The 11,354-nt window shown below is 32.4% G+C and overlaps 1 protein-coding gene across 2 annotated transcripts; it reads left to right on the top strand.

Moving 5' to 3' along the window:
• Window positions 1–230: 230 nt before the first annotated feature.
• Window positions 231–10,056, top strand: LOC148624710 (emopamil-binding protein-like). 2 transcript variants are annotated; one of them, XM_088567554.1, is made up of 4 exons: window positions 231–483; window positions 5,673–5,742; window positions 8,004–8,186; window positions 8,732–10,056. In XM_088567554.1, exons 1-4 carry the CDS (start codon window positions 433–435, stop codon window positions 8,998–9,000), a joined length of 573 nt encoding a protein of 190 aa, XP_088423680.1. In that variant the 5' UTR covers window positions 231–432; the 3' UTR covers window positions 9,001–10,056. The 2 variants fall into 2 exon arrangements, with proteins under 2 accessions (XP_088423680.1, XP_088423679.1); XM_088567553.1 differs by lacking the exon at window positions 231–483 and adding an exon at window positions 2,135–2,374.
• Window positions 10,057–11,354: the final 1,298 nt, after the last annotated feature.

Raw genomic sequence — 11,354 nt, 5'->3', positions numbered from 1 at the left:
AAAATGAGCAAATTTTGAAGAACAACTGTCCTTTGTCTATAAATAACCACCAATAGTAATGACTTTTACATTTACGTGGTCAGCTGTTTCGATTGTATGTAGTTTCGATACTATTATTTAATAGGAGAAATTTATATTGATATCACAAAAAACAACGCTTACATTACTTTTCTTTTATGTCTAGCAAATTTCATTCAATTGTAATAATTTTGTTCGAAATAATTTGTTTGACTTTTGAAAGAAGATTGACTCGTACCAAAGAAATATTGGCCCAGACAGCATTCCTACTTTGGGCCAACGTTGGTTCAACGGAGTCATTTACGTTAGGCCAAAGTAGGGCACCCAATGTTGGCCCAACGTTGTAAGTGCAAAGAGAGCCAACGTTGGCCCAACGGAGGCAAACAATAGTTGGGCCAACGTTGGCCCAACGTAATGCCAACATTGGTCATGTCGCAGAGTGCTGATGCTGTGCACTCCTTCAGAGTAAGCACTCACATTTCCCCCAGTTTTAAAACCAATCATTTTTAACCCCATTATAGTTCTTTTCCCAGAACTCAGTTAAAATCTCGAATAAAAATATTTTACATCGTTGGTTCTCCGGAAAAGACGGTACGTACACCTAGATACTGATACATCATGAGTACGTATAGTACTAAATAACTTGGAAGAGATTCCTCATACTTGTCGATTCAAAATCATCTTCCAAGTAAACCAAAGAAGATGGTTTCAACTTGGGATAATTATAATGATACTAAACATGTACAGACAATATGATGTCAGCCTCATATCTTGACCTACATTTTTAGATCGATGGAAAAGGAAAACTATTCACCAAACTATACGTCAAATGCATAGAGTTTCATTCCGTATTTTAAACCTTCCTTCCATCTGTGGCAAAATCCCTTCACCGCCTGCGTGTGAATTTTTACTGTAACAGGGTGATGTTGCTACAAGATCGAAGTCATCACTACAGAAGATCGTTACGGTGTATATCCATCTGCTCCATGAAAACCGATTTGTTCCACGTGTCATTGTTTTCTTTTCCTCTTTCGCCTACCTTTATCAGCAACTCGGCGGGTCTTTCTGGAAAAGCAGAAAATGCTTGCCTACCACACCGGTGCACTTAGTCCATGCTTTCAGTTTTTTAGTGGAGTCTGAAATCAAAAGAATGTAATCCAAGGACAAAGACCAGACATTGAAAACACACAAACACAACAATGAACATAAAGTAACTAAAATAATACATACAAAGTAACAAAAGTAAATGAGCTACTCGGACTCCACTATAAACTGCGAGCATGGACCAGGTGTACCGGTAGGATAAGCGTCCTCTGCTTTTCTAGAAACACCCGCCGAGTTGCTCATAAAAAGTCAAGTCCGGGGTAGACGATTTAAGAGGAAAGGAAAACTACGACACATTGAATAAATCAGTTTTCATGGTGCAGATAGATATACTGTAACGATCCACGAGTTCATGATGACGACCATAAAACTTTTGTAGTGATGACATCAATCTTGTAGCAACATAACCCTGTTCCAGAAGCTTAAATGTAAGAAGTCTAGCGCGATACAAATGTATGCGTAGTTATACGGCAAGCTCTGGCATACAACATAAGAGTTGTGATATGAAAACTCCATACGCAGGTGCTGAAGGGATGTTGCTACAGATGAAAGGAAAGTTGACAACTGTAAATGAAAAGTCACCACGTTAATCGTAAAGTTAGTCAATAGTTTTCCTTTACCATCGATCTCTAGTACAGGTCAAGATACGAGGCTGACGGTGTATGTCAAGATATGGTCAAGCGTATTTTAAATATCAAACGTGTACAAAATATATCAAACATAGTTTGACAAACAGGATTCGGAAACAAGAACTAAGCTTTTATTAATCCGTGTCCTTATCAATACTGATGCATATCAATGCTTTGAAAATTACCGGGCAACAGGCATGCTTTGGAAATAACTGAGATACATTACTGTACATGTAAAAATTATCATATTATTGGTGTTTTCCTTTGATTTCCCCTAGAGTCTTGGTTATCTTGATTAAAATGGCTTATGACGCTGTCTTCTGGGTTCCAGTCCTCAGCCGCTGACAATCGGGGGACGACAGTTTTATTTGGAACGAATTGAATATTTAGTTCACCCAGCGTCATCGGTTTTGACCCCGCGTTAATATCTATAATAGACTATATTAATAGAAAAAATGGGTTTGATAAGCACAGTTACCGTAGTTTCTCTAGCAGTCACTGTAATATATTTACTGCTAAGTATTTTAATTGGATTCTATTTGGGCAGACGCAAAAATCTTTCGGAAAAAGAGAAATGGATTTTATCGTGGCTAGTCTTCGATGCACTCATTCATTTCACATTAGTAAGATATATCCTTTTTTTTTTTTGCTAACTCAGAATCTTTTTTTTGAAGTCGAGTTGGCCGTATATAAAAGGTAGTAATTTGGCAGTAATTTCCACTGACTATGAAAATTCCCATGCTTGGAGCAGTGTATACCAAGGGCAAGGGCAAGGTCTGGCGATCTTTACGCCTGTGCGGGGTGTGGACTAAGGCCAGGTGTTTAAAAGTATTTGTATTTGCATATGGTTGAAAATTGTATCATATTCTACAAAAGTGTAGCATATGCAGTGTTTTTTTTCTTTTCCAAGATAATGCTAAATCTAGATTTTGTTGCATTTATATGCATAGAGCTTAGAGGTTCATTAACAAAGAGTATCATTACTTCAGTCTTCATAAGACATAACTTAAGTCATATCTGCATGTAGCTTATGCATCTAGTTTTATGTGTACTGCAAATGTACTTTTGTTGCACATGCAGCAAAAACCAAATATGTTATGAATATTTCTTAAATAGGTGGTACATGTAGGTCTGCTCATTAGAGTAACTTTGCTAAAAGGTATTACATGTATTTCAGGATGGGGTAACAAAATATAATTAGCATTTACTGACATACATGTGTTCATATCATGTAGGAATATGCATAAGAATAAAGAAAAAAGTGAAGTTTTCATTCCAGACATTGCATTTTATATATTGCAGAGATTGAATTTAAGAAAATTTTCCACTAGCTAGATTAAGCAAGTACTGGAAAGTTATACTTGCTAAATCTACATGTATGTTTCTTGTGTTATTTCTGGACTTTATTATAATACATTTAGAATTTTACAAGAAAATTTTAGCAACTGAATATAATTTCTACTGGCAAAATTGAATTTGATCTTGCATTTAGTATTCCCCTTAAATTCAATCGCTGTATTGCACACAGAATGTGCTGCATGTGGGCTCTGAGGGTGCACAATAATCCGTCGAACGACCTCTGAGTTTCTGGATTTTTTTTCGGTTTTGTGTCGGGATACATTTCCATTATTTTAAGCCCCTATGACCTTGGCCATTTCGTAGTAAAGTTAAAACTCTTTCGGGTCAAAGTAACATAGAGAAACCAGGACACAATCATTCTCTGACCCGACTGATGGCACCCTGATGAGCCAACTGACTTAAAACAAATGGACAGGGCTGGCGAACCTGGTTAATTTCGAGTAATATCCATGGGCTTGGGTAGGATGTGATCCTGATAAGAACAGAACGTGGAGCTGCAACATCAAAATAAGTTACAATGGAAATCAGCAAAATGCCATAATACATTTTGTACATGTAAATAACGACATCTAGTAATATTTTCTTTCATTTGAGGTGTATATCAGTATCTCTCACCTAAAATGAAACTACATGTAAAAAGTATATACGAACCTGAGGTTAACTTACTTGTTGGTTGAATGTCTCCTGTTATAATGTATTTAAAGTAAAATTTGATCTTAATGGACCAGTTAATTTTTCAGCTGGAATGTGATGAATGGTACATGGTCCCCTCTAATGCCATTCACTGGATACATGTATTTACATTGTAGAACCTAAGTGTATGCATTTGTAATCCCTTTTGGGATTAGTTACTGCCAGTAGGAGAAAATCTCCAGCATCAAATCACAAAAGGGATTAGTATGCAGTAATACATTGTAGTGAATATGTAAAACTATCCAGATAAAATATTTTCTGTGGATCCTATTTGAATAATATAATTTCAAATTATATTTTTTTCAGAGGTTAAATTATTTGACTATGAAAGATTTTCTATACCTATAAAGTTATTTCCTTTACTTGCTTAATGATGTAACTACATGTATTTGATAAAGCTGGAGGTACATGTACATATGTATTCGTAACTGTACGCAGGATAATCTTATACTGTTATTATTAAAAAATAACCAGAATAAAGTTCACATATGGTGAACAGAAACCCATGTCTCAGTACTATTATAAAATACATTGTACATACATGTTTGTATCTATAGATTAAATTTGATATATTTTTAACATTTATCCAGTGAAAAATATTTCACACACGATTATCCTGAGGAGTCTATTGGATGTTACCTACACACTAGTGAAAAAAACCTTTCATTGTTTTTACAACAACAAATTGATTAGCAAACAATTAAGTAAGCTAGGCCAAGACTTGAGGGTAATTTGTAGATTCTAATCACCACCTATCCCAGTTTTAAAACAAAAAATTTTTTTTTCTGCAGTTCAAATTTACAGATTTTTTTATTTCTGAATCTGTCATGACACTACATGTACTTTTACAAAAGGACTATTGACTTCTGGTCATAACAAAGAAATAGAAATTGTGACAAAAAGTGGTGCTGTAATGTATGAAATCTGAATTTTGTTGGCAGAATCTCAGAATGGTTTTCGTGATACATTGTAAGCCATAAATTTGGTAGAACCAAAGAAATAAAGCCTTGGTATTGCATGAACATCCTAGTCAGAAAGTGAGCAATTCCAGGATTTCTATAATTTTTTCCTGTAAAATAAAAAATAAATTCTCCCACCTGCCCAGCACTTTTTAGTAGCTAGTAGCTGCATTGTATATAATTATAGATGAGAATCTACGAATGAACTTGGCATAATGTCAGTGGTTGTTGGGTATCATTATTCTTAGAAGATTTGTTATGTACATGTACATGTACAACATCCTAAACCCAACCCAGCAAGGACCTGAAAGAAAACAATATAGAAAGCATTATGCTAAATTTTATTTCACAGTATTTATTAAATCGCCCAAACCCTGACAGGGATTTAGCCAGGATTTTCAACCCATTAGTCACTTTTGTGTAAGACTAAATCTCAATACTGTTTTTTCGCGTCGCAAATTTATCAGCATATATATATACATGTACTTATAACAACTATATTATAAATAATAACAGGGCCTGTTTGGTGACTTACTGTTATTATTTTCCTTAGTTGTGCATATGTACAGAATGTTTTTTGGAGAAGTTTTAATGGAATGCACTGAAACTGTGTATGAATGGACTTCCACCAAGAGTAATGCTTTTTAAAAATGGCTATCATTTCCATGGAAATGCCAAAAGTTTGTAACTGTGGATGTTGCAATATCTTGGAAATGTACATGTTGATGGCAAGAAACTTGAGAGTTGACGGAACTCTATAATAATATACATTAAAAAGTGAATTGATATGTTAGTTGTTGCCATGTGAACGGATATTTCGACCTATATTGTGTAATTTTTCAAATGCACATGTAAGTTTTTCTTGTCATGTAGGTTCTTCTCCTTGTTAATATTATTTAATTTATTTTAGGAAGGGTCATTTGTTGTTCTATCTTTGCTTGGTACTGTTGATGAATCCAACCATTTCACCGCTCACTTGTGTAAGTAAATGTGTTTGTGCTGATGTCTGTATTTATTCAATTCTGGTAACTCTACATCAGATACATGTACATGTACAATTTGTTCATATATACATGTACTGTGAAATATTTTGGCATATATAGTGAGTCAAGTATATAATGCTGTAAATGTACATATATGATACACATCTGTTCGCCAGTCATTTTGTTTATCATCAAAATAAAAAGAACATTGTCAAGAAACCCTGGTATTAACAGCATATATATATAATGTACATGTAATGCTTGCCAAATAGATAGAAAATTTCATAGGCATAGCTAATTTCACATGTGAGGGTAATAAGGTACTATTTTCAGAATATTACACTTAGAGTACCTGAACCAATATGTGCAACTATAATAACTATTGTTCATTGACCACCAATTAATTTCTGATCAGTCGACAATCCGTTAAACTGGTGACCATCTCCATTTTATATCACGGATGATCAGTTAATGTATTGTACTGATTGCTTTGTTTCCGTTGACAGTTTTTACAATATTTACTAAATGATATAAATTAAGACATATAATTTGTTACTTTTATTTTACTGGTAAATTTGCTATCTTTTATGAAATAAAAAATGTCGGTTTATAATTTTAATTTCAAAGTAAATTAATTATGTATTTTACATGAACCAATCATCTGTCAGGTCACATAACAAAACTGTGATGAGACTGATCGCTGGTCTTTGGTTATCGATCCATCCACAATCATTCAATCATCACTCATTGATCCATCAATAGTTGTGTGGATCGGTTCAGGGACTGTATACCAGTACATACTTAACGTGTCATTTCAGTTTGAAATACATAAGGTAGGCTAATGTATTACCGGTTATTTTTTTAGGTATTATTTATATTTTATTAGATTATGACAAAATTATTTTATTTGACTGAAAAATGGGTAGTTGTTGCTGGAAAGGGTTCTGACTGTACTACTTTTTGTTTTAGATGCTATGCCAGTATGTGCATGTTACGTACATAATACATGTATGAATAATAAGTTACTTTCTTACATAACCATAGATATGAAATTTTTTTACTCTTGAGGTACCAAAGTAAGCCTTGTGACACTGAAGGTTTAAAAAATCTTCATATGTAAGTATTTGAACATATGCAACATATTTATCCCCTATATTAGTCCAAAAATGTCTATTCTACAGTCAGAGGGCCATAGTGAGATAATGTGAAAGTAATGTTTTCTTTGCCGTTAATTTGTTGTTATATAGAGTCATTTTTAATCCAGTATCAAAGGTAGATCCCTACAGGTACTTAAAATACTGGGTTTGAAGAGTCCTTTCTTTTGAATTTTACAGTTTAAAACTTATGACTTAGGTGACATTTTGGCTGTTAATGCTATCACTACTACATTTACACGACACCAATAAAGTTAATTTGAATATACTGGGGCTAACTATGCATATAGTTCGTGCGCTGACAAAACAATCTATTCTACTTTAACGGTTATTTCTCATGTTGCGAGAAAATATTTCAAGCATTTTTCTTTAATCTAAAATTCCACATGAGACGTAAATCTCCTTGTACATTGGAAATGGATGTTGTGTTAGTACAAAATAGCCTGTGATGTTCCATGAGGAAATGGTTATTATTAACCAGGGTATAGGAAATTTGAAAAGATGTGCTTTTAGCCAATTGAAAATCTTAGAAATTTACTTGTGCAGGGATGAAAGAAGTTTCAATCATATCCATAGATATGGAGATTTTTGTACAACTGAATTACAACCTGAGGCAAAGTCGAAGGGTGTACATTGTACTTCAGGTGTAAACAATCTCCATATTTACAGATATAAACAAATAAATTAATTTGAGATAAATACTGTAATCTGATTGGTTAAAATAATTTTGTTATATCTCAATGGATAAAAAAAAATATGACATGCCGCTATTCAGTTAAATTCAGAGCTACTTTTCTCATGTTTAGAGATAAAAATATGTTTTAAAATTAATTTATAAGAATTGGCAATAATAATTTTGCCTATTGAAAAATGACATAAAGTTTCCGTGTGCATATTTTGTTTATTGCACTTCGCGCAATGAACAATGTGCACATGGAAAATTTGTTATTTTTCAATACACATATTTTTATTATTGCCAATTCTTAAATGTAACAATTTTATTCTCTGGTTTTATGACTGTAAAGAGTTGTCACATACCAATTAAAATCTTAGAAATCTTTTGACAAGGAGATAAACACTATTTTTAGAATGTTTCATTTACAGGGAAGGAATATGCTTTAGCTGACAAACGATGGGGTGTGTCTGACCCTACCATTGTTTCCTTGGAGATGTTGACAGTATTTATAGATGGACCATTATGTCTTCTTCTTATATATGCCATTTATCATGATTGTTACAACAGGCACTATATTCAGCTAGTTTTGTGTGTATGTGAGTTGTATGGAGGTAAGGTACTTAAAAATCACTGGGCAAATTAAAAAAAGATATGAGTGCTTCACAATGAATCAATCTAGTGCACTGAAATGGTAAATGACCGGGAAGAATACTTTTGTGCCAATTACATATTTCAGAGGTATCATTTGCGCCATTTACATTTTTAAAATTGTTTAAATTGCAGCAGTTTACCTGTACATGTACATGTATTACAATTGACAACATAATTATATATTATATATACCTATAGTTTATGCAAGTATGTATAATGGATAATCCAGAATGCTTAAGCCATAGTTAGAAATAAAGCGCTTAACTTTTTACATGTTTGTTTATTGGTTGGTTTATGAATGCCCTTAAAATGCGTCTCTGGACTGGTTACTTGCTAAAATATTTTGTATTCTGTTTTTGGAGAATCGGACACCTTTGTGAATCCTACATAAATATATATTTGTAGGATTCACAAACGTCTCTGGTTCCCCAAACATTTCCAATTTCACTCTGATTTTAATTATAAAGGAAGGAAAATAAATGATAATTCAATATTTGTTTTGCAGGTTGGATGACATTTTGTCCTGAGTGGTTAACTGGAAGTCCAAATCTTGATACTAGCAACTTTCTATATCTTTGGGTCTACCTCGTATTCTTCAATGGTATCTGGGTAGTTGTTCCACTATACCTTATGTGGGATTCTTGGTTTGAGATGGAGGAATGTTTTGTGTCAAAAGAGAAAGCTAAAGCCCTTAGAGAACAGGGAAGGCATGTTGTTGAAACTGTAACGACGACACGACACAGATATAACACAAGGTCAAAAAAACAAGAATAATTTTTTTTTTCATTTTGCAATGTTAATGTGTACTAAAGAAGTAATTGTTATTCATTTTACTAATAGCGCCTAATCGTTTTAGGGAGAGCTGAGTTTTTAAATCTTGGCTTATCCATGTAGCTGTAGAATTTTACGTGTCTTGGGCAATTAAGTTTAATCAAAGTAAAATCAAAATGAGCATTTGCAGTGATAAAAACTTCAATAAAGTTCATATTGAGCTGAATTTTTTTTCTCATATTTTTTTATGTAAATCTACATGAGTATTTTTATTGACTGATTTTTCTCAACCTTAAAATTTAGTGAGTCAAATAATGTTATGTTTGGCCCTTCGATACAATACAATATTGGATGAAAATTTGAAATTAGACCTGTTGAATATTGTCTTTCTTTTTTAAGTTACTAAGCTGACATCTCTTTTTTTATGTATATATATATTTTTGGCAAAACTGGTTGAAATTTTTTACTTTACTTTTCATTTTTTAAATTTCCCTGGTGGGCACTGAACACTTATCCGTGTCAATCCCTTTTTAAGTTTAAAAGAATATTAGCCAAAACAGATTGTGCTCTCCACAAGCCATTTGTGAAATGTATGACTGAATTTTTTTCCTCATTTTTTAAATAATGATTTTTTACAAGTCAACATGCATAATATACATACTGCAGACAGAAAAAAATATTTTTGTATGTAGTGGAAATTTTTTGCATTTTATTGTTGATGAATTTTAAAGCAAATTTTATTTTATGATGTTCCTTTTTTTACACTCATTTTTAACACTTCTGGTTTATAATCTATAATTTTTAAAACCATTTTTTTCTTCTTTGATTTGACAACAATATTGGAGCAATATTTTGTACAGCTGTTTTAATGATATGAATTTTGTAATTATTTTTGTACAGTCAGAGGTGGTAAAAAACTAATATCAGTACCTTGTTAGCTTGTGAAATGTGAACCAGTAGCGTCATCCCATTAGAAGTCTCATTGAGGGACAACTTACAAACATGTATAAGTATTTTTTAAATAGTTCTTTATGAAAAATAAACTGATCCTATTCATAGTATTTTAATTTTATATGTTGGTACAGATAAATGTAAGAATTAAACCAATAAAACAGACATATTAAAAAAAAATATGTTGTGCAATTTTTTTTAACTGTTGAAATTATACATTCAGTGCACATAAATGCTCCCATTCACATTTTATGGTAGATTATGGATGTTGAAAAAATGGTTAAATCATATGAAAATAAGTTGAAAGCAATTGTTTTGCAAAATACTTGTAGGTAACTTATATAACTAGTCAGATGCTATTTCACTTCTCCATGCTATATACTTGTTATAATTTACAATGATAGATGCTCGTTTAGTATTATCATAGGCAAATCCATAATTAACATTCCTTGTGGAATTGCTATACAAATGTACATGTTTTCTGTTAGAAACAAATATTATAAAATTCCATTATATTTCTTCTATTTGGAACATCTGAGGAGCAGCTTCTTTTTCATGATATCAACCATCAGCTGTAAAAAGTTCTGCAAAAAGATTTTTTAGGTAGTCACCACCAGCCTGAATCATTTCATTACTGTACTGATTACATTCATTTTATTTGTAACAATTCTATTCTTTACCTTCCAGTTTGTTTTTGTAGATTATAAATTACAAAATTTTGTTCAGTTGTGTGCCCTCTCCTTATTTCCAGTGGCAATCAAAATATGTCGACCCTATTGTCTTTGTGCCCTATCCCATTCTTCATTTCATTATCGTTATCTTTTCATGTTCATCACCTGGATATAGCTGAAATATTGCTGCTCGGGTGTTAAACCCCAACAATCAATCAATCAATCATGTGCCAATCTTTGTTGTTTGACTATAGTTTTGTACATTAAAATAACAATACTTTTACATTTTGCATTTAATATCAATACTTTTCCAATGCTCCCTAAAGATATTTTTACTGAACAACAAACAAAACCAAGTACTTTTGAATAATTATTTTATGGTATTGTGCAGTTTGTCCTTTTCTCCACCACAGGTCATACAATATCTTAAGAAAGCCTTTTGTCAGAATTTTCAGAATGTTTTGTACAGATTTTTTTTTTAGATTAATTAAAAGTTGATGTAATGGTGACATGACTTTGACACAATACAGATTTGGTTTTGTTTGACTGATTGTTAATTTTAAGAAAAATTTTAACAAAAATGGACAAATGTTAGCCTGCAACCTTTTTTAAAATAAGTTCCCGATCCTTTCTTTTTTCCTCTGTTGTTGAAATTCTTCCACACTCTTGTTATAATTTTATTTGAACTTATAATTTTAATTTGAGAAGGTCTCTTTAATGCTATTTTGCCAAAGT

This window comes from Perna viridis, chromosome 2, assembly GCF_037379345.1.
Source record: "Perna viridis isolate PV_CMFRI_1.1 ecotype Kerala chromosome 2, ASM3737934v1, whole genome shotgun sequence".
NCBI classification, from domain to species: domain Eukaryota; kingdom Metazoa; phylum Mollusca; class Bivalvia; order Mytilida; family Mytilidae; genus Perna; species Perna viridis.
This window is presented reverse-complemented; position numbering and strand designations above follow the sequence as displayed.

Excerpts from the sequence above, each read along its gene's own strand:
- LOC148624710 (XM_088567553.1), top strand. The coding sequence starts at position 2,207 with ATGGGTTTGATAAGCACAGTTACCGTAGTTTCTCTAGCAGTCACTGTA. Across the intron at positions 2,375-5,672 it reads CACTCATTCATTTCACATTA|GAAGGGTCATTTGTTGTTCT; the intron begins GTAAGATATATC and ends AATTTATTTTAG. Across the intron at positions 5,743-8,003 it reads CCATTTCACCGCTCACTTGT|GGAAGGAATATGCTTTAGCT; the intron begins GTAAGTAAATGT and ends TTTCATTTACAG.